The sequence below is a fragment of the Spermophilus citellus genome (genome assembly GCF_964194105.1).
Source record: "Spermophilus citellus genome assembly, chromosome: 3".
NCBI classification, from domain to species: domain Eukaryota; kingdom Metazoa; phylum Chordata; class Mammalia; order Rodentia; family Sciuridae; genus Spermophilus; species Spermophilus citellus.
The window spans coordinates 10,403,876-10,425,106 of record NC_138184.1 but is presented as its reverse complement, the minus strand read 5'-3'; the positions used below and the strand labels follow the sequence as shown (position 1 = coordinate 10,425,106).

Genomic DNA, 21,231 nt, shown 5'->3' with positions numbered 1-21,231 from the left:
TACCACATGCCTGTGATTCTAGCTACTTGGAAGCTGGGGGCAGGAGGATTGCAAGTTTGAGGCCAGGCTGGGCAACTTAGCAAGAACCTGTCTCAAAAAAATAAATAAAAAAGGCTGCAGATATAGCTCAGTAATAGAACATCCTTGGGTTCAGTCCTCAATCCCCTCAAAAAAAATTTTTTTAATGAAATCAGTGCATGCCTTACCCTGGGGTCCAAGGACAAGCTATCAGGGTGCCTGGGAATCCTCCTGCAATTGTTTATAAAGTTTCTCCATATATTTTCCTGCAAAGTTGGTCAATAACTTCAGATTCTTGAGGAGGTTAGAAAGTTTCTTCTCTAGGCTCTAGATCACTGATTTCAAAGTGGATCTCCTGGCCAGCAACACCAGCATTACCTGGGAACTTGGGGGAAAATGCAGCTTCTTAGGCCCTCCCCCAACCCCACTGAAACAGAAGCTCTGGGGCTGAGGGCCTGTGAACTCCTCTTGTGCACACTAAGTCTGAGAACTACAGCAAGTTCAGCTGGCCTTTGGCTCTCTGCAGCTACATCAGACTCCTCCATAGCATGCTGGTGACTCTGGGCTCTCATCTCCTCTCTGAACCTGGGGATGGCCCTCTGGAGCAGGCTCCCCACAGATCCCCCTCCTCTCTCTTCAGATGACAGACTACAAGAGGAAACCCAGAGAGGCTGCTCCCCAGTCTGGCTATACTCTGCTTCATCAGGGTGCCTGTTCGCAAACCTGCCTGCAGGTTTTCTCTGAAGCAAAAGAAGAAAACCTTCTTAAGCAAAGTGAGATCTCAATCTTGAAAAGTCAAGTGAGAAGCTCAAGACCCAGCCCTCAGTCTCTAGGTCTACTCCATTTTTACTCCAAGCCCTGGCTGCCTAGGTGAAAAGGCAAGCAAGGCAGCATTCCTGGCCTCTCAGTTCTACGTTCCTGACATCAGGCCTTTTGGGAACCAGGGCACAGGCTAGTGGCTCCCCATCAACACTGCCACATCTCTGAAGGAACTACAGCAGTTGCCAAAGGTCAGGTCTATTCTTCTATGCCCCCGAAAGCAGAACAACGCTTGTCCTGAGAGGAGGGCAAGGCTACCAGTGTCCTGAGGAGCTGCAGTCAGCCAGGGAAGCCCTCACAGGGCAAAGGGGGAAAGGAGATAAGGAGGAAAGAGAAAGGAAAGCAAGAGGGAGGGAAGAGATGGACAGAGAGCCCGGAGGCCGCGGCTCCAGGAGGCCCATCTCTAATCACATACCAGCGCACAGCAAATGCCCACTCTACGCAGAGTGCACCAAGACAGCACCAGCCGAATGGAGGACGCTGGCCACTCTCGCTGGGCTGCCTCTGGCCACAGCCCTGGAGCTTCCCCGACACCAATGTGACACACACCTCTCACAGCAGGAATCCAGGCTGCCACAGCCAGCTGAGAGGGCTGGGGCTGTTCACAGCACAGCCTGCTGCCTGGGCTACAGAACCTTCCCAGAGGTCTAGAGACAATGTGTCCCAACCCAGAGTGACCCCCGAGGAACTGAGCGTCCCACCTGGGGTCATCTCTGGCCTACCACCTAGGATAATCCCTTTGCTGAGCTGTCCCCTTTTTTCTGCTCCTGCATAATCGGGCCCTGAGGCTCTTGGGGATCTCCTCTGTCCCCAGGGCTGAGAAGAGCTTCACCGTAAAACCAGAATGGTCCTGGGAACCCCTTAAGAGTCCTGCTGACAGGAGAATCCATGGCAGCTCCGTGGACTGGGGCCTCCCTTCACACAGAGGTGCTCATCTGGGCATGGCCTTGCTGCCCACACAGCTCACTGAAATCCGGAGACATTTTGGATTGACACAATTGGGGAGCAGAAAGGAACTCCTGGCATCTGGCAGGTAGAGGCAAGGGATGTTACTCAGTATCCTACAATGCCCAGGGCAGCCTCACACCACAGAGAACAAACAGCTGCAAATGTCAACAGCCATGCCAAACTCTTGCCTGGAACCTTGTCAAATCCTTGCATCTCTGAGGTGTAAGAGGGGCACTGGGAGGTGGGGGGCTCAAGCCCTGGATGGAGAGATCACAGGTTCACTTCTGCTGAGGAAATAAGGCCCACAGGGAGGGCAAGGAGCCCAGGCAGGATGGGCCCAGACGTTGATGCCCTCCACCTTTCCAGACCTTGATGGATAGGCCCTGACATAACGCTTGGACACTCAACCCCAGACCCAGAAAAATCAAGGTGTGTGTAAGACTGCCTCCCTGTTGCTCCAGCCCCAAGTGGGCCCTCTCCTTGTAAGCCCTGAGACAGACAGACAGACAGAGGTGCAGAGATGAGGCTGCCGCAGGGCTCCTGGGGCCCTCTGGACTCACCTGTCCTGTGGCCTGGCCTGAACCATCCGAGCACACAAACTGCACAAACTCCTTCAGCGAGTCCTGCCCATGGTGGTGGTGGTAGCGGATGGTCGGGTGTGTGAAGTATGGGCTCGACTGCTGGATGATGGACGTGGAGGGGAAGTGCAGGGCTGACGCTGTGGCCCGGGGGCTCCCTGCGTACACATGGGCAAGGAGAAGGAAAAGGCATCAGGGCTGAGGAGGCAGCATTGGGGGCATGGCAGAGGGGAGCTGGTGATCCCAGGGCTGAGGAGGTTAAGGAAGAGGGAGAATGGGGAGGGAGGAGGGCGAGGCAGGACAGCTACTTGACAGGCACCAAAAGAGCTGTCATCCAGGTCAGTGACATTTAATGTGTCCTAAAACTAAAGATAAGCATGTGTGAGGCCCTGGATTTGATCCCCAGCACCACAAAAATAAAACCAGAAAACCCCCCAAAATACCCAGATAATAATCAAATTAGTAGGCTCGGGCCTGAGGGCCAGCCACTTGTTTTTATAGGCAAAAGGTAGGCTGGGGTCTTGGCTCAGTACACTTCAAACCCCGGGTTCAATTTCCAGTACTGAAGAAAAAAGAAAAAAAAAGAAATGAAAACTTTTAAAAAATTAGAAATGTGATTGGAACTAGGCTGGGTATTACAACAAGGAGACAGGTGAAGCAGGGTCCTGCTCAGACAGAGATCCTGTCTCTGTATAAAATTGTTTAGCTTGTTATTTGCTTATCGTATGCTTTTTTTTTCTTTTTCCCTTCAGTGCTGAGGATTGAACCCAGGGCTTCACACATGCTAGGCAAGCACTCTAACACTGAGCTACAACCCCAGCCCTTTTTATTTTAGTTTGAGACAGGATTACACTAAATTGCTGAGGCTGGCCTCAAATTTGCAATCCTCCCATCTCCACCCACCATGTAGCTGGGATTACAGGTTAAGTGCCACCCTAGCCAGCTTATCATATGTCTTCTTGTAATAGTTTTTTTGTTTTTTTATTTTTTAAATAATGCATTAAAATATTACCTATCTTGATGACTGTGTTTTTGGCACCCTCTGACATTCTATGCTGAAGATAAACAACTGGTTTTCCTGGGGTACAGGCCCTGTGGGAAGCCTGGGTGAGGGACTATGTGGGCAGATAGCTACCAGGCTCTAGATAAAGACCTGCCCCATGCTGGTGCCGGAAAGGCACTGGACACACACACTCACACCTCCTGAGTGCAACGTGGGATGCTCCCACCCCCAGCACAGGCTGCCTTCACGTGCTCAGCCCCATGGCCCTCGCACGTGTGCCCTTGCACACACAGTCCCCCCCGGCACAGGCCTCCTCTCCTGACGGGCCCTCCCTCTCCGGTCTGTTTCCAATCAGCTGCTCTAGCTGGTTTCATTAGGAGGCTAAGGAAACTTGGCTTCTCTCTGGAGTTCATAAAAACTGACTCAGAGCAGAGTGGGGCCTGATGCCCTCCTGCTGCCTGGGATCCCTGCCCCCACCTTGCGGCCACCACACCCTGCCCCAGCACCCGCTGCCTCTGGGCTCCCAGCCAGGAGGCCCTGAGGAGGAAGCCAAAAGGTAAAACTCCCTGTTCTGTGTCCTGCAGCAAAGAAGCCCGCTAGAGAGACAGTGGACAGATGTAGGCCTGTGCCCAGGCCTCATGCTACCAGGTGGGTACCAGGCAGGGACGAAAAAAGCAAGGGAGTGAAGGGGCTCCCCAAGTGACACCCCCAACCTCCTGCCTGCTCCCACTCCTCACACTAGAGACACTGAAGGGAGAGATGCGCCCTCAAGGCAGCAGGTTGAACCCTTTCCCAGGGGCCACCTGTCCCCCAGGCCCAGCCCTTCACATCTGGAAAAGGGCAGAGAAAACCAGAGAAGGCAGCTGCTTGCCCCAGGCAGGAGACCGGGGGCTCTAAACAGTGTTGTTTTTTCCCAGTCCTGGTGATGGAACCCAGGGCCTCACACAGTCTAGGCAAGTGCTCTGCCGCTGAGCTCCACCCCCAGACCTTTTTGTTTTGTTTTGAGACAGGCTCTTGCTAAGTTGCCCAGGCTACCCTCAAAATCGTGATCCTCCTGCCTCAGCCTCCTGCATCACTACACCAGGCAGAGTGTCTTTTCAATCTATGCCACCCTGGGTTCATGTTGGGAGACCAGACCCTGGGCTCAGCTAGGGGTTGGTAGAGAAGAGCCAAAGGCAGGCAGGGTGCTTTCCCACTATGGCTGACAGGATGGATGTAAACTGGGCCCGAGGCCTGTCTGGCTGGAGAGCAGGTTGGAGGAGACTCAGGAGGTTCCTAGTGAACATGCAGTACACACATGCACCCACACACTCTTGCACATGGGAGTCAGAAGCAAGTGGGAGGGTGCTTGGGAACCAGGTGAGCAGACTCAGGGCCAGGCCTGGTGGTGGGTGGTGCTGCAAGAGGGCCCCCCCGTCCCACTTATCCTTGCTGCCACTTTATCACCCACACAGGGAGCCTTGGGCTGTCATCCAGTCAGTCTTGGCCCCTGCACTTGGTCAGCTTCCCTTGGCACTTGGCCACCTCCCATACTGCCCGCTCCGGGTCCCCCATTTCTCACCTGGTCTGACTCCAGCAAGCACAGGCAGCGGGTGGTGGGTGAAAGCCATGCGTGGGGAGCTGCCCTGAGAGGAGAGGGCACTGCAGAAGTCCAGCTTTCCTGACTTCTTTAGAGAAGCCGGGCCTGGGGGGAGGAAGCAGCAACACAGGCAGGTTTAGCCAGGCCGGGGTGGGAGCAGGAAAGGTGGGAAGCCAGCAGCTCGCTCCCTCTATCCTCGGGGTGCCCCTGCCAGCCCTTCTTCCACTATGAGGCCTCCTGCCCACGATGCCTTATCTGGGCTCCTCCATGCCCCATGTGCAGATTGGCCGTGGGTGCTTCTGGCAAGAGAGGAAAATAAAGCCCCTGCATGACATGGGCTGCATGTGCTGGGCTGGGGCTGAGCAAGGGGAGCCCATCCTGCCCACTAACAAACACATAAGGGAATAAAAAGGGCGACCACAGGGCCAGCATCAGAAATGGGGTGCAGGAGGAACCTAGGGAGCCAGTTTGAGAGCCTGGGTGATGGCTGTGATGAAGGGGGCCAAAGGGCCAAGCCCAGGAGGTACTCTGGGCCCTGGGCCACTCTGGTGGGAAGAAACCAGTGCTCCCTTTTGGGAAGGGAAAGCACAGTCAGGGGCCCTGGGAGGGACACACATCCAACAGAGCATCAGGGAGTGGGGCCAGAGGGCCTGGGTGGGTCCTAGGGGCAGAGCCAGAGGGAAAGGATGCCCCTTTTCAGGGGATTTGGAGGCTGGGGATGGGCTCTGCTCCTGGTGCCAGAGTGGTATTCTGCAGGAGACAGGCACAGAGAAGACACCCTATTTGAGCTTCTTCAAAGAGCCAGAAGCTACCAGCCAAGGGCATCTCTGCGCAATAGGTGTGGCATCCCAAAGACAACAGGGCAAAGAGGGCTCCCAGTGGGTGAGGTCTCTGGGGGAGTTCATCTGGACTGAACCTTGTCCTGGGCTGAACTTCTCTTCCTGGGAGAGGTGAGGTGGAGGGGAGGCAGATCTGTAGAGCTGCCATCTTTGAGGGACAAATTGCGTCAGTTGAGGGGGGGGCTGTAGAACAGAGAAAGAAGAGCCACAACGGCATTGGAAAGAGGCGGGGGAAGGGCGAGCTCCCAGCCGCCAGCAGAGGTGTTATCTGGCGGCAGCTGTGTGCCACCTGATAGCTGGCATGGTGGGGGGAGGGAGCCCCCCACCAGCTGTGCACAGCTGTCCCTGCTGCCACACAGCGCCTCCCCAGCTGTTCCCCATCCTGCAGCTGGGCTGCTTAATTGGCGATTTGTCGCAGCCCAGGGAAACACGACAAGGAGGGGAGGGAGCTGGAGGTGCTGCAGGAGGATGTTGGGGGTGCCGTGCATGGCAGGACTGCAGGAAGAAGCAGAAATGGCAGGCGCAAGAGCAGAGAGCTAAGAAGGAAAAAGCAGGGGCCAGGAAGAAAAGGGCTCCTTGGATACTAGGTCTGTGCGGAGGGTCCTGGAAGCCCTCCTCCCAGGAGCAAATGGCAGCAGATGGGGCCTCAAGGCATACCAGTGGCAGTCTTGCAGGAGGGATCACCTGACTGAGGTCCTGGCAGGGGCCTGGGATGCAGCCCAAGTCTCCTGGGTCCTCTCAATTCCCCCTCTCTCTGCCACCAGAGGCTCCCCCAAGGAGTGTATGGGCCATGCTAGCCCAGGACTTGTCACAAGAAAACACGGAAGGGCCACCAAAGTCACGCTCATGCTGGGGCTTCTTCCCGCAGAGTCCAGTCTCCACTAGAGGTCTAGAGGGTCTTGAGCCCACTCCCTCAGTCAAGGCTTGGAGGCTTTGCTTCCTCCCAGGAGCCAAGAGCAGAAGCCAGAGCATCTGTAGCCCTTCCACTGGCCACCCCCATCCCTGACCCCGATCCGTAGCAGACAAGGTGCCATTAGGTCAGACCCTGAAAGAATAAAGCCCAGTCCTCTGTCTCCGGCCCTGTCCAGAGCAAATATACCCTGTGTACACCCCACATGAGCAGATATGCACTCCCAGGCCCCAAGACCCTCATCCCTTAAGGACCTACATAGGCCATAGGTCCGACATGTCAGGTAGGGTCCCCTACAGTGAGCCTCCTCTCTCTCTCCCTTTCTCCCACCCCCCTCACACACACACACACACACACACACACACGCACGAACACGCACGAGCATGGGCACACACACTCCCTCCTGAGCTCTCTAGTCTGTCCACACCCTCAGCCAACACTGGAGGTGAAGGTGGGTGGGCTCCACATGCGTAGGCCACTCAGAGGGAAGCAAAGGTCTGAGCTGCTTCTTACAGGCTTCTCAGAAGTTCACCCTTCACTAGAGCTTCCCCGCCTGGTCTAAAAACAGCTCTGTCTGCTCTTCACTGGGCTCTGAATCTCTCTGTAAGTTGGCCTCCTTGAGGCCAGGACGAGTCTGTCCCCTAGTAGGTATTCAGCGATGTCTGAAAACATTTTTGTTCCTCAAAACAGGGAGTGAGTGTTTACTACTGGCATCTGGCAGGTGGAGGCCAAGGATGCCACCCAGTGCTACAATGCACTGGGCTGTCCCCACTGCAGAGTGACCAGGTCTCAAATGCCACTGGGGCCCTGGTTGAGAAAATGGCTTTAAACTCTGGGGACCACCAGGCTGGGCAATCTCTGCAGAAATATCAAGAGGAGGAGGCTGTGAAGCAGAGGCCATAGCCCCCCACCACAGGGCACCTGAGGCTTGCAGGCTTTTCCCCACCATGCCCATAGGTTCTGCTGCCCACTCAGGGGTGGCCCAGCTCCTTGCCTCCACTCCCCTCCTTCAGTTGGTGTGCCCACTTCAGAAATCTAGGAGGGAGACTGGCAGGGCCACCTGACAATGGGGGAGTCAGTGGAGCTCTGGCTGCTCTGGGGCTGAGTGAGATGGAACTGCCATGCCCATACCTGCATCCACATCGTTGGGCCACCCACTGGACTGGCTGCTGCCAGCTGCTGGGGAGCGGCCTGTCCCGGGATAGAACACGTCGTCGACAGGGCTCTCCATCTCACTGTCATCAATGGACTTGGGGCGCTTGGTGGTGCTGGAGAAGAAAGAGAGGGTCAGATGGGCCAAGGCTCCAAGGAGTCACTGGGTGCCCCGGCTGGAGAACTGTATATTGACAGCTCCCTGTGCGAGGAGCAGGTGCCAGCCCGTAGCACTGCTTCTGGACTCTCCCCTGGATGCCCAACCTGAGACCAGCCCACCTACCTGCTCCCTGGAGCAAGGCAGCTCCAAAATCTGCTCCCTCACGAGCCCTTTATGGTCCATCCAGGGCCCATCCAAGAAGGGAGCACCTGCTTCCTCTGCCCCACCCACCATTTCCTGTCAGTCCCCAAGGGCCAGTGAGGTACTCTCAGAGACAAAAAGGTCAGAGGTACCACAAAACTCAGTCATCAAGGTAAAGAATATTTAAAAAAAATTTTTTTTTAATATTTATTTTTTAGTTATTGGCAGACACAACATCTTCGTTTGTATGTGGTGCTGAGGATCGAACCCGGGCCGCACGCATGCCAGGGGAGCGCGCTACCGCTTGAGCCACATCCCCAGCCCCAAGGTAAAGAATATTTTAATGAAAGATTTTAAAAACTCAAAATGAATGCGTAACCAGGCATGGTGGCACATGCCTGTAATCCCAACAACTCTGGCAGGTTGAGGCAGGAGGATCACAAGTTCAAGACCAGCCCAGGCAACTTAGCGAGACCCTGTCTCAAAATAAAAATTAAAAGGGTTGGGATGTAGCTCAGGTGTAGAGTACCCCTGGGTTCAATCGCTAGTCACATACACACACACACACACAGCCTAAAACCTCACAGTGAACAAAAAAATCCTAGTTTTAAAAGAGGACAGAACCATGGGGTTGGGGTTATGGCTCAGTGGTAGAGCGCTTGCCTAGCACGTGCGAAGCCCTGGGTTCGAGTCTCAGCACCACATAAAGATAAATAAATAAATAAAGGTATTGTGTCCGACGACAACTAAAAAATAAATCTTTAAAAGAAAATAAAAAATAAAAATGAATAAAAGAAGACAGAACCTGACTCTTCCCTGCAAGATGTGCCTGATGAGGCCAACTGACTACCGGCTAGCACCTCTCAACTCTTCCCCTTCTCTCTAGCTTAATCCACCTACTCAGACCCTTCCCCACCCCAGCCTGGAGGCTCGGCCTCCCCACTCTGTCAGCCCTGCCCACACATTGCTGGAGGAGCTGCTGGAACACACAACCCCAGCATGCCCCGCTCAAAACTCTTCAGTGTCTCTGCCGCTCTAGATGAAGTCCACATGCCTTCCTCAGGTCTCTAAAGTCCTCTTGGGGTGGCCCTGCCAACCTCTCCAGCTTTGACTGGAGGGAGGCTGCCTGGAGCATCCATCCCACGTCCCCCAACCACCACCTCTGCCATGTGTCTGGGATCAAGTGCCACCTCTCCAAGAGGAGACCTTGCCAGACTCTACTTCTAGCCATGACTTGTGCAGGTTTGGTCCCCAGGGGCAAGTGCTGTGTGACAGGAAGCTCAGTGGGGTAGCTGAGTATACAGTGGGTCCAGGCCACGGCGAGCTAGTGCCTCCAACAAGGGGTAACATCCTGAAGCATCCAGGCCCAGGCACTTTGAATAATGGGGGGTCATCTGGGGCAGACCGAAGGCTGCAGTGCTAGGCTTACCTGGTGGAAGGTGGGGAGGTGATGGACCGCCGCCCCAGGGTCACCTGGTTTATGTTGTAGTAGCTGGGACTCTCCAAGTCGGCCAGCGAGAAGTTGGGCCCTGACGCTGTTGCCACAGGAGCTGGGAAGAGTAAGAGGCTGGTGAGGTTTAGAAGGTACCAGAGGCCCCACAGGGCCCATAAACTGCTGTGAGCAGCTCTCAGAAGCCCGGGGTGGGGGGGCATTTGCTGCAGGGACACAGGATAGGAAGGTGGGCCACCTGTGCTGCTGAGAAAACCTCCCCCCAACCCCCACTGGGGGTCCTCAGGGAAGAGCCTTTGGTTGTGACTTTTTTTTTTTTCCTAAAGCAGCAGAGATTAGAGCTGGCTGGGGCTCTCTGGACAACTCTGCTCCACCCAGCAGCCTACGGCCAAAGAGACAGAGGAAGTCCCTTCTCTGTTTCGCTTGATCTAAGACCCCATCAGAACGGGGGCCCTGTGAGGTCCAAGTCCCCACACCTCAGCCCAACCTCAGCCCAATTCTGGTCCCTAGCATGAAGGAAGGACTCACTTACTCTGTGATACTCTCACCAGCTCCGTCACATTCCAGACCCCGGAAGTCACAAAACAGTCCTGGAAACTTAAGTGCCCTAAGATGGAAAAGGGCTAGTGAGTCAGGCCAGGTTGGGAGGGGGCTGTCCGATTGTTTCCCCAACACTCCTTCCCATTTTTCTGACTCCCTCCCTCCCAGCCCTGTGTGGGCTCCAGGCTAGCTCCCAGGTCTTCCCCGAAGAGGGCATTTGCCCCAGGTGAGTCCCTCTCCTTGGGAGGGCAACCCAAGTTCAGTCAAAGGATGGTTGAGGGAAGGAGAATCCCAGTTGGCCAGGCCAGAGGGTGGGGCAGCAATGAGCAGGGGGCGGGGTGTGGTGGGCAGGGAACACTGACCGTTGGGCAGTGGTTTGATGTCCGCATCTCCTTGCTGGTTTGAACTATCTGATTGTCCGGATTCTGCAGGAGACACAAAGGGGAGCATGGGTCAGGGGCAAAGCTTTGCACCAACTGCAGTTCAGCAGCTGCCCTCAAGCTCTACGGGGAGGGTGGCCCACCCTGGCCAGCAGAAAACTTCACCCAGTGCCCTTTCCCCAGCCATCCCAGGGAGACCAGCAGAGGGAAGGACAAATAGCTCTAGCTCAGTGCAGGTTTCTCTGCCTATTGACAACCTACTGATATTTGGGCTGGATCATTCTCCATGGGGAGGGTGGGGTGGAGGGGGGCATCTTGTACATTACAGTGTATTTAGCAGCACCCTTGGCCTCCATGCTAGATGCCAGTAGCCCCCAACAGTAACAACCCAAACTGTCTCTAGTACTGCCCAATGTCCCCTGAGGAACAAAGTCACCCATGGGTGAATGGCTTTAGCTAAGAGTTAGAAGCAAGGAGGTGCCCAGGAGAGAAGCCAGCAAGCAGGGCCATCTGTGGCTGTGGCGGACCCAAGGGTCCCGAGGAGTATGCTCGCCCCTAACCTCATCAGTTGAAGCCAGTCCTGTGGGCCCACACCTCCCCCACCTCACCTTTGTGCTTGCAAGCAGAGCCTGGCAACCCTGAGCGGGAGGTCTGCCCTGCCACCACCCGCTCTGTGCCAGCCTGTCTAGGCTGTCTCATGCCCCAGTGCCACAGCTGCTCAGAGGGAGCCCCAAGACAAGGGCTCATTGTGCAGTGGAGCTCACAGAGGGCTGGGGGCAGGGTGGAGTGTGTGTGTGTGTGTGTGTGTGTGTGTGTGTGTGTGTGTGAATATTTTGCTGAGCTTGGGAAAGCCCCCCACCCCGCTCCAGGTCCTCAAGGCTTTGTGTGCCAGGGACACAACGGGGACCTCCAGAATGCCTGCCTGGACACGACAGCTGGCAAGAGGGTGCCAGGGTGGTGGGGCAGGTTGTGGGGCAGGAAGAAGGCAGGCGCTTGGTAAAGAATCGGCTGCTTGAAAGGCCGGTGGTGTGGTGGCATCTGAACGGGCAGTGGTGCTGGCCAGGGCTCTGTTCAACTCTTCAGCGTGACCCTGCCCCCTGGGCCTCCCCACAACCTGCACTCAGTCTGCTGTCCCCAGAGGCACAGGGAGAGAGCTGGGCGCTGGGCTGGCATGCACAACAGCAGCCTGCTGCCGCGGCCCTGCTCTCAGAGTGAAGGCCTGCCACGTCTGGAGCTGGGAGTTCTGGCCACGCTCCTGGCTCCCTGCCTTGAGGTGATGTGTGTGGAAAAGGGTGACTGTTTGGGGCCCCATTCTCCCCATCCTTTACCTTGTTCCATTTCTTTTTTTAATTTCAAAAAAAAATAATAAACTTTGTTCTAACAAATCAAGGAAACATTGTAAGGAAAGTGCCTGACTCTGGCTTAACACCTCCCTTTTTGCCTGCAGATAGAGACAGTGGATCCTGGCTGGGGCCATATCTTGGCTGGTGGCACTCTCCACTGTGGAGGGAGCCACAAGACCTCCCTGGCAGGGCGACCTCTCTGTGCCCTAGTGTCACAAGGGGTGAACTTTCTCATCTTGGCCCATCCCCGGATCCCTGGCCTGTCCCGGAGGGAGCTGAGGGACTTAGGTGGCAGGTGGCCCACGCCAGGGCCTCCCTGCTATAAGACTCCCTCACTGCGGGCCTCAGGAAAGGGCACATGCCTCAGAACTGGCATGCAGAGTCCAGCAGGGAGCATGTGGCCCTGACCCTGCTGCCCAACCCAGCCATGAGCCATGAGCCCTGGGGCCAGCTCCATCCCACCAAGGCCTCCGGGCCCAGTCGGTGGGGTAGGCGGCCTCAGAGTCCACCCATGGGAGCGCTGCTGGCCCACTGCAATGGTGAGGAAGGGAGGCTGCGCACACGCTGCCCGAGGCAGTGCGCACAGGCCCAGCCAGGGACGAGAGTGCCTGACAAAGGGGTGGAGGTGCGCCAGCCCCAGGCAGAGAGCGTGACAGGCAGGAGGGACCCCTGCGGCACAGGACACTGCCCCGAAGGGCACTCTGGTCGTCACCATTAGCCACTGTTAAGCAGCAAGTGGAGGGAAGGCGAGGCCGCCTGGCCATGCCACGCGCCTCCAGGCGCTGCTCCGGGCGCTGCTGGCAGCCATCTTAGGCTTTGGCAGCCATCTTACAGCCGGCGGCCCAGCCGGCGGCCTCGCCAGCGTCCCCACAATGCCGCCCCCGCCAGGCCCGACATGCTCAGCTCGGCGTCAGGACAAAAGGCAAAGGCACTAGAAAGCTGGACCCGCGCTCTGAGGTGGAGGAGCCAGCCCTGCAGCCGGGGCAGCTATGGCCAGGACCCCGCTGGTCCGCTCCAGCCGCAGCTCTCACCCTCCTGGCACAGACAGTGGAAGAGGCAGGGAGGGAGGACAGGGTCCTGGGGACACCACTGCTCTGCTCAAAGGCTGATGAAGCCCAAGTGGGCCACATCCAAGCCCAAGGACTCTACTGGTTCATCAAATGTGGACCACTGCCCGACAGAGTCATGGCCACGCTGGGACAGGAAGGGATGTGAACCTCAGCTCAGGGACATGCCTCTGACAGACAGGGCAGGGAGTTCACAGGGACCCAGTCGGTGGCTGCAGGGCCCAGACAATCACTGGGCCCATGGCGGTCTGGCTCCGAGGAAGATGAGGGGACATTCTGCCCCTCCAGATGAGGGAGCCAGCGGGCGGGCTTCTCCTAGGGTGGGCTCTCTGGGAGCCCTGCCCAAAGGGCTGCCTGCTCTGGACAGACCCCAGGTACCAGGAGCTGTGCCCAGGGAGGCACACTACGCAGCAGCCTGCACCTTGACCCCTTTTTGTTTGGGCTCCCTGGGGGAGGGGATGACCCGGGGATTCCGGACACAGAGGAGGAGGCCCCTTTATGACGCCCCTCCCCAGGCCCCCCTCATGGCTGCTTGGCTTTTATCTGGCAGAATAGGGCTTATCAGAGCCACCAGCTGAACAAACACACAAATCCACGGTTAGTGAGAAAAAACACTCTGCCTGAACTCTTTATCTCTTGTTCACAGGCCCCGCACACTGCCCACTGCCAACAGCACAGGAGGGGACCTGATGGAGCACAGCGGGGCTCTGTTCTCCACTCTGGAGGTGGAGGGCTGCCTCCCTGACTGTGGTTGTGCCTCCACGATCCGATCCTCCGATCCGTGTCCCTGCCACCCCCCCCTTCCTCCTTCCTTGCCCCCAGCCCAGGGTGGCTCTTCCCTGACAGTCCCTGCCAGGCACACGTGCATGAGTGAGTCCCTGCCCACACAGAGCCCCCCTCCCAGGGTCTGCTTTCTCACCGGGGACAATGGGCCAGCTGGTGGCCTGTGGGCCAGTGGAGAAGCAGGGATGGTATTGGCTGGCACAAGGCAGGCAGGTGCTGGCTCCCTCTCTTATCCTCTCCCAAACAGCTCACACCCAGAGGCTCTCTCCGGGTCCCCAGGCTTCTGGGGCCACATCCCTGGCACCTTTTCCACCTGGACCTTCTCTCTGGCCTGGCTGCCAGAGGAGAGCAGAGGGGTCCCCAACTGCACACCCCCAGTTCAAGGCCACTCTGCTTAAGGAGGGGAAGAAACACCAACCCCCGCCCTGTACCCACCCTCTTCAAAGACCAGAGCTCCCACCACTTCCTGCAGAGGGAGGAGATGGGATAGAGGATCCCCCCACCACCCTGGACCCAAGATAATCCAATGGCCCCAGGGTCCTAGTGCTGAGGAGCGCAGGTCTCCTCCCAGCTCTACGCTGCCTCCCACTCCACCCATCAAGTGCAGCTGCCACTGTGTCTGACAGATGCCTGGATAAGCAGGCATCTGGGTCCCTACCTTAGGCCAGCTTTTGGGAGGGAGAGAATCTCATTTTCAGTGTTGTTAGGTGGGGGGTGGTCAGGCTGGTTTGTGTCACATAGTGCACAGCTCTGCTGACGGTCCCTCTCTGGGGACCTGGGCTGCTCAGGCAATTCACGCCTCTAAGGCACAGGCACCCCTGCCAGGGGTTGTGGCTACCCCGTAGGCTGATAGAAAGGAGGGATCTGAAGGGGGTAGATGATAAATCTGGACTCTGGGCAGGGCCCAAGTGGACTCTGCAGAATAAGCCTCTGACACGGGATTTGGCTCTGGGCTCCCCATCCACCAGCACCATGGGTCACTCCACTACATCAATGGCTGGTGGACTGGAGGTGTCAGGCAGTGCCCAGAGCACCGCCAAGCCCTGCTGACAGTAGCCAGCATGGGCCCCTCCCTCCCTCAGGTCCCTCGGTATCCCCAGACAGTTACAAAGCCCCCCAGTGCTGCCCTTGACCCCATGCAGACTCTGGCTTCTCACCCCCTGAACCTTTACCCGCCAGGGACTTCCTTTATGGTTCTGGGCTCCCGCTTCTGGGCTCCCCTCACGGGTGCCTCCCTCCAGTCCCGCTCCTCTCCTGCTGCTGTCTGCACAGTGTGTGTTTGGAGAGGATGCTGCCTCTTCAGCAGTGTTCAGGAGGGGAGGCTCCCACAGCCAGGAGGAACCCAGCATTGCCCGCAAACCTTGACCGATAGCGTGTTTATATACATATATATATATTTTTTTTTTCAGCCACAGACGGGGATATATTCATGGCGCCCACTAGGTGAGGGAGGAATTCCTGCTCACTGCAGCCAACACTCTCCTCAGCTCCCACACAGAACAAATGTGCTCTATGAAAGGGTTGCGTGTAATATGCCGGCCAGCTGCCCCCGTGGACTTCACCCAGCTAATTCTTTGGGGGCCGAGAGGGGTGCCCAGATCTGCTTAGCTGCACCCACAAATGTGTGCCCAGGCATGTGTGTAGACTCCGGAGAGCACACTTGTCATCAGAAGCACATGCACGCTTGGAGATGTCACAAGCCCTGACTGTCAAGAAAGGGTAGAATAAGATGGCACAGCCAAAGCTGCCTTTGACCCAGGGGACTGCTGGCCTCCAAGGGTGGGGAATGCAGCCCTTGGGGGATGCCTGCCCTCCCCCTGGCCCTCCCCAGACCCGAAATTCCAGAAGCAGGCAGGGTGCCTCCAGGCAGCCACAACACCCGCCCTCCCCCAGCCGCACCTCCTCTGCCTGCCTCCCCCTCCTCTGAGAATCAGAAGCGTTCAGGGCACGGGAAACCCAATCTTGAGGGAAGCCAGAGGCCCAGCCTGCAGCAATCAGAGCTGGAGAATGTGACTATTGTGCCTCCTGAAACCCAAGTCCAAGAATCTGAGACACCCTGAGGAGGGGGACACGGATGGATAGGGGCTAGGGGGTGGGTCACAGAGGGGGTTCTCCCCGTCTCAGCAAGCAGGACACTTGGGGGACTGAGGAAGTCCTTGAGAATACAGGGCAGCCAGAGGGCAGAGGGAGGAGGGGCTGGGCTGAACCCAGGGGGCTTCCAGGACCTTCTCCCTCCCCTGCCTTCCCCACCTGCCCCCATGGGCCAGCACACTTGCACACACACACGGCCGTCCTGAGACAGTGGCTTTCCCCTCCACTGCCATCCCCAGACTCCATTTGGAAGCAGGAGCCTGGCCAGGAAGCACAGCTCTGAAGCCTGGTGGGAGCCAGGTGGCACAGGAGGACAGGACACCCTTCCTTCACCCTTCTCTCTCTTCCCTCATTCTACCTCTGCTCGTGGATTCAAGGGGGGGCCTTGAGTCACCTGCTTGGTGAGGGTGGGGGGAGAATGTGGCAGAGGGGATGGGTGCCAGGACAGGGAAGACACCCATGGATACAGTGTTCTACTCCTCTCTGGCTGCTCCTGAAACAGAGGCTCAAGGAAAGCCATGGAGTAGGGGTGATGGGTTAGGCCACAGGCAGCTGGCAGACCAGGCTGGACATTCCACCCCCACAGCCGACCCTGGAATAACCACCTTCCACCCTGACCCAGCCCTGCCTCCAGAGCTGCTGGGGCAAGGGCCAGGCCTGGCTGCTGCAGGCCTCACAGCGTGACAGTGAGGCTGCAGGAAGGGAAGAGGAGAGTCGGCCAGTGCTTCTGGCACCCAGGAGGCCAGAGGGGCATGCTCAGGCTCCACCTGAAAGCCCAGGGCCCAGGCAGCAACAAGGTGGAGGAGGCCCACTCCTCCAGCCCTTGGTCACCACTCCCTGCTCACAGAACAGCAATGGAACCCTAGCTCAAAGCCCTCCAGACACAAAGCCCACCTCCACCCCCCTCAATTACTGAGAAAGGACTTCCTAAACTCATGGTTTTCCTCCAAGATAATAAAAGTCAGAACTTGCACCTGCCCTTCATCCCTAACAAGCAGCCTTCCAGGGACCTCTCTTGGGTGAGCATCTCAGGGTTGTCTGCCAGGTACCTGCCACCTGCCAGAAGGCCCAGGGAGAACTGGAGCTGAAGTCCTGGGCACTCAGGAGTGGGAGGAGCCATGAGGGGACCTGGGTGCTCCGTTGCTCCTCTCTGAAGGATGACAGGCAATGAACAAGAGAGGAGAGAGAAGGGATGTGCCCCTGCTGCAGAACACCTGGCAGGGAGGACAGGGAAAGAGCCCAGGTCACCTGACTGTCAGAAGCCACTCCAAGCTCTGCTCAGTAGCTAATACATGAGACTTTTGGCCACTGCAGAACTGGGAGGTGGGAATGTGCCTGCAGGTGGACACGGCGCTGACCTTCAGTACCTCAGACAGGGCTCCACAACCATCTGCAGAGTGAATGAGCAGAGCTGGGGCTTGCTCGACAGCAGCTGGGTATTTCAGAGGTGCCCAGGAGCAAGGAATGCCCATCAGAGCAGAATTTGCAGACACTACCGAAAGAACACAGAGAAGAACCCCACAGAGACAGAGAGAGGCAGAGCTGTGGGGCCCATGCCTGCTTCTGCCTCCCCCTTGAGCCTGTCCTTGCCTACCCAGGGAGGTGCCCTTGGTCTGGACCCTGTGTCTGCTGAAGTGGGCACAATGCAGTGCTCTACCACTTCAGAGACCCCAGCCTGGGTGGGGACCCTTGCCCCAGCAAAGAGGGGTGGAAGAGGGACTCTTAGGCAGAGGGAAGTAGAGGAAGAAGGTGGGCAGACAACAATGGCATTCCAGTTCTCTCTGGTCCTGTCTGAGCTCCAGTACCTCCCAGCCAGCAGCCTTGACCAAGTGAACACTGTGCCCTCTTTTGTAAGGTGGGGAGCACACTTACCCTGCACGGTTGCTTGGCAGGGAGCAAGTGAGAAAATGTGAGTAGGGTGCTAGCTCAGGGCCCAGCTTAGGGCAGGGGCTCTGTGAAGTGAGCTGTCTTTCCACCTCATTACCATTTCCATCTCCATTTAATGACACCCTTGTCCCTCCAGGCTCTGCTCAGACACTATCTCAGTGGGGAAGCTGAGGCTGGCCCTCAGCTCCTGGCCGCACAGGAGCTCTTGCTCTATGACATGGTAAACATGTCTGAGATTGTAGTCTTGGCCCAGAGACCATGGCTGGCCAGCAGAGGAGCTCCCTCAGGGCCTGGCCCACCATCTACAAAGAGCAGCATAGAGGTTTCTAGGCAAACAGAAGGCAGAGCCAGGATGGACACTTTGTACAGATGTCTCTCCCCACATCAGTGTGCAGTAGCCATCAGTGAATGGTGTCAGGCTGGTCACCGTGCCGGAAGAAGAGAGGCAGGGAAAGAGAAGGTCAGGAGATGGGCCAGCCCAACAGGAAGGGGGAAGACAGAGCTTGTGCCCCTGTATTCTGAGGGTGCTGTCCCCAAGGGCCCATCCAGCCCTGCCCAACCCTAGGGCTACGGAGAGCTAAGGGTACCAGGAGTACAGGTGCTGACCCTTGGGTGACAGGGCATGCCACATCTCCTGGCAGAGCCAGCTGGTGCCACAACTTGGCCATTAGCTGGAGCCAGCATTTCCAAGACAGCCTGAGGCCAGAAATCATGTGATAGTGGGGTCCAGGAAAAGTGGCCCCAGCCCTTGAAACCTGTGTTCCCTCCCCAACCTATGGATAGAGACTGATGGTGGAGAATGCTCTCCATGCCTCACACCCCAGGAAAATCCAGGGGCCCAGTAGAAGGGGCACCCGTTCCCAGCAGAGTCTGCAGATCTGCTCCCCATCCCCACCTTCTCTCTCTATTTCCAGCACTGCCCTTTCTGGCCTTTTGAGTTGCCTAGGCCAGGCTGGCCAGATGTCCACCCCCACCCCCAGCTGCTCTTTGGGCTATTAATAGTGTCCCCATCTTCCCAGGGTAGGGCACCAGAGTCCTCCCCCAGCCCCCAAATACATTTGCCCTTGGCCTAATTATTCATAAAGGGATAGAGTCCTCCTGGCCCTCATGCCAACCTGGGAAGAGAACGGGGCAGCAGAGGCTCTGGAGGCCACATGGGGTACTGCCTGGCACAAGCAGGAATTGGGGGAAAGAAGGGAAGGAGGCAGTAACCCCAGAGCACTACAGTGACAAAAAGACAAAAGTACAACCAAGAGATGGAGGGGACAGAGAGAGGCAGAAGCTGAGGAAGACAGCAAGGGCCAAAGTAAAACACATCAGGAAAGATGGCGGGACAGAAAGCATCAGAGCAGGCCAAGGCTCCAAGGAGGCAGGTAAAGGGGACCCGCAGAGAGGAGGAGGCAGAGGAACACACAGAACGGGAGGGGCGAACCTGAGGAGAGAGACTCAAGAGCTGCTTCCTGGCTGCAGCTGACTGCCAACATCTGCCTGGTGGGCACTCAGCAAGGAGAGGGGATGGGGAGGCCTCAGGACAAGGACCCCCGCCCCCAACACACAGGCAGCTTCTCAGGAAGGGAGGGGAGGAAAAGGGAAAAGAGGCTGGAAGAAGGAACACCTGATGGATACGAAGTGGAAAGTGAGTCCACACAGCAGGAGCCGCCCTCAGCCCCCGGGAGAAGGCCCTGCACCCTGCGCCTGTTCATCAAGACAGTAGAGCTGGCAGAACGGGGGCTGCAGGGAAGGAGCACCAATGTCCCCTTCAATCTGAACCCACCCCCCTCTTTTTGGCCTTGATCAGGGTCCTGGTCCCTCCTGCATCCTACTGCCCCGCTTCCTTGAGAGAATTCATCCAGGAAATCCAGGGGTCTGGAGAGGAGAGCCCACTAGAACCCACTACCTCAATTCACCCTTTGGGGAAGCGGCAATCAGGCTGAAGGTACCTGTCTCCATCCCCAGGTGCTCTACCTTTTATAACCTCTATGGGGCAGTATCCAGTACCAGGTGAGAGAGCCCAAGTCCTCTACCTGGGAACTTGCCCTGGTTGCAGGGAGACTGACTCTGGCTCATTGAAGAGCAACAACCACAAATGCACCCCATAATCGGATGGTCTGGCAAGGCCCTGCTCCTGCCTGCAGGCTGAGCAGTCCTTCCTTCGAACGCCACCCAAGCCAAAGCCTCTGGCTGGGCTGGGCAAATGGGAGACTCTGGCTCTGGACTGCATGAAAGCCCATGGACCTGGACATCAGATCACCCTGGTCAGGAGCTTTCAATCTTCAGCCCCTCAAGGATAAAGCCTCTGTCTGTCCCCCCAACTCAAGGATTGAACCCAAGCATGCTCTACTGAGCCACAACCCTATCCCTTTATTTTTAGGTCTTGCTAAGTTACTCAGGCTGGCCTCAAACTTGCGATCCTCTTGCCTTAGCTCCCCAGTAGCTGGGACTGTAGGTGTACACCACTGTGCCTAGCTCCTGTTTTGTTTACTGCAATATCCCCTGGCCCTAAACCCACAGCTGGAGTGAATAAGACTCTAAAGAGGGCTGGGGATGTGGCTCAAGCGGTAGCACACTCGCCTGGCATGCATGCAGCCCGGGTTCGATCCTTAGCACCACATACCAACAAAGATGTTGTGTCCGCCGAGAACTAGAAAATAAATATTAAAAATTCTCTCTCGGGCTGGGGATGTGGCTCAAGCGGTAGCGCGCTCGCCTGGCATGCGTGCGGCCCGGGTTCGATCCTCAGCACCACATACCAACAAAGATGTTGTGTCCGCCAAGAACTAAAAAAATAAATATTAAAAATTCTCTCTCTCTCTCTCTCTCTCTCTCTCTCTCTCTCTCTCCCCTCTCTCACTCTCTCTTTAAAAAAAAAATTCTCTCTCTCTCTCTCTCTCTCTCTCTCTCTCTCTCTCCTCTCTCTTAAAAAAAAAAAAGACTCTAAAGAGACCTTTCTAGACTCATCTTCCTACGGTAGCCATACTGGCCACCCAGGGGACAGAAGTACCAGCTATCTGGCACTTTCTGCCCCTGAAAAGAGAACATCTCCTGCAGGCCAAATGACCTCATGCCCAACAAACTGATGCGGAAATCCTGGTAACACTAACCCTCCTGCAAAGTCCAGCTAGGCCTGGGTACAGGACTGGCCACACTGGGGTTGGGCTGACCAGAGGAAGGAACTTGAGGCTCCCTGTGAATGACAGGGCAAGCCAGTGGAGCCTCTCTCCCAGGCCCGCTCCTCTCCTCACCTGAGTGGCCCCATAGCTGCCACTGTCCTGAGCTGCCCAGATAGGCAGAAAGGGTTTGGAAGTTGGCTCCAACTTGGAGCCCTGAGAGCCTTAGCAGGGCTAAGCCCAAAAGAAGGCCTCCTAAGGGCTGAGGTAGCCCTAGGTGCTGTGGGGCCCCAGCTCTGCAACTGGAAGCCTCGGCTCCAAAGCTTGACCTGCTGTTGGACCCCCAGTGTGTCTGTCTGGCCTCCTTGTGCATAACAACCAATACCTGTTCAAACAGTACCACGGGACTTTCACAGAGACTTTCCCTGAGAATGAG

General features: G+C 56.9%; 1 protein-coding gene across 6 annotated transcripts in view; it reads right to left on the bottom strand.

Annotated features, from left to right (window-relative positions):
• Positions 1-21,231, bottom strand: part of LOC308644222 (nuclear factor 1 X-type) — a 96,359-nt gene that overhangs the window by 9,603 nt on the left and 65,525 nt on the right. For 4 of the 6 annotated variants that reach the window (XM_081285072.1, XM_081285073.1, XM_081285071.1 and 1 more), the window contains exons 3-8: positions 10,500-10,562; positions 10,130-10,204; positions 9,577-9,697; positions 7,826-7,962; positions 4,928-5,050; positions 2,346-2,521 (exon numbers count right to left, since the gene is read on the bottom strand). In XM_081285072.1, coding sequence (XP_081141198.1) covers positions 2,346-2,521; positions 4,928-5,050; positions 7,826-7,962; positions 9,577-9,697; positions 10,130-10,204; positions 10,500-10,562 — 695 coding nt within the window. The remainder of the gene's footprint in view (positions 1-2,345; positions 2,522-4,927; positions 5,051-7,825; positions 7,963-9,576; positions 9,698-10,129; positions 10,205-10,499; positions 10,563-21,231) is intronic. The other 2 variants (XM_081285074.1, XM_081285076.1) reach the window with 1 other exon arrangement.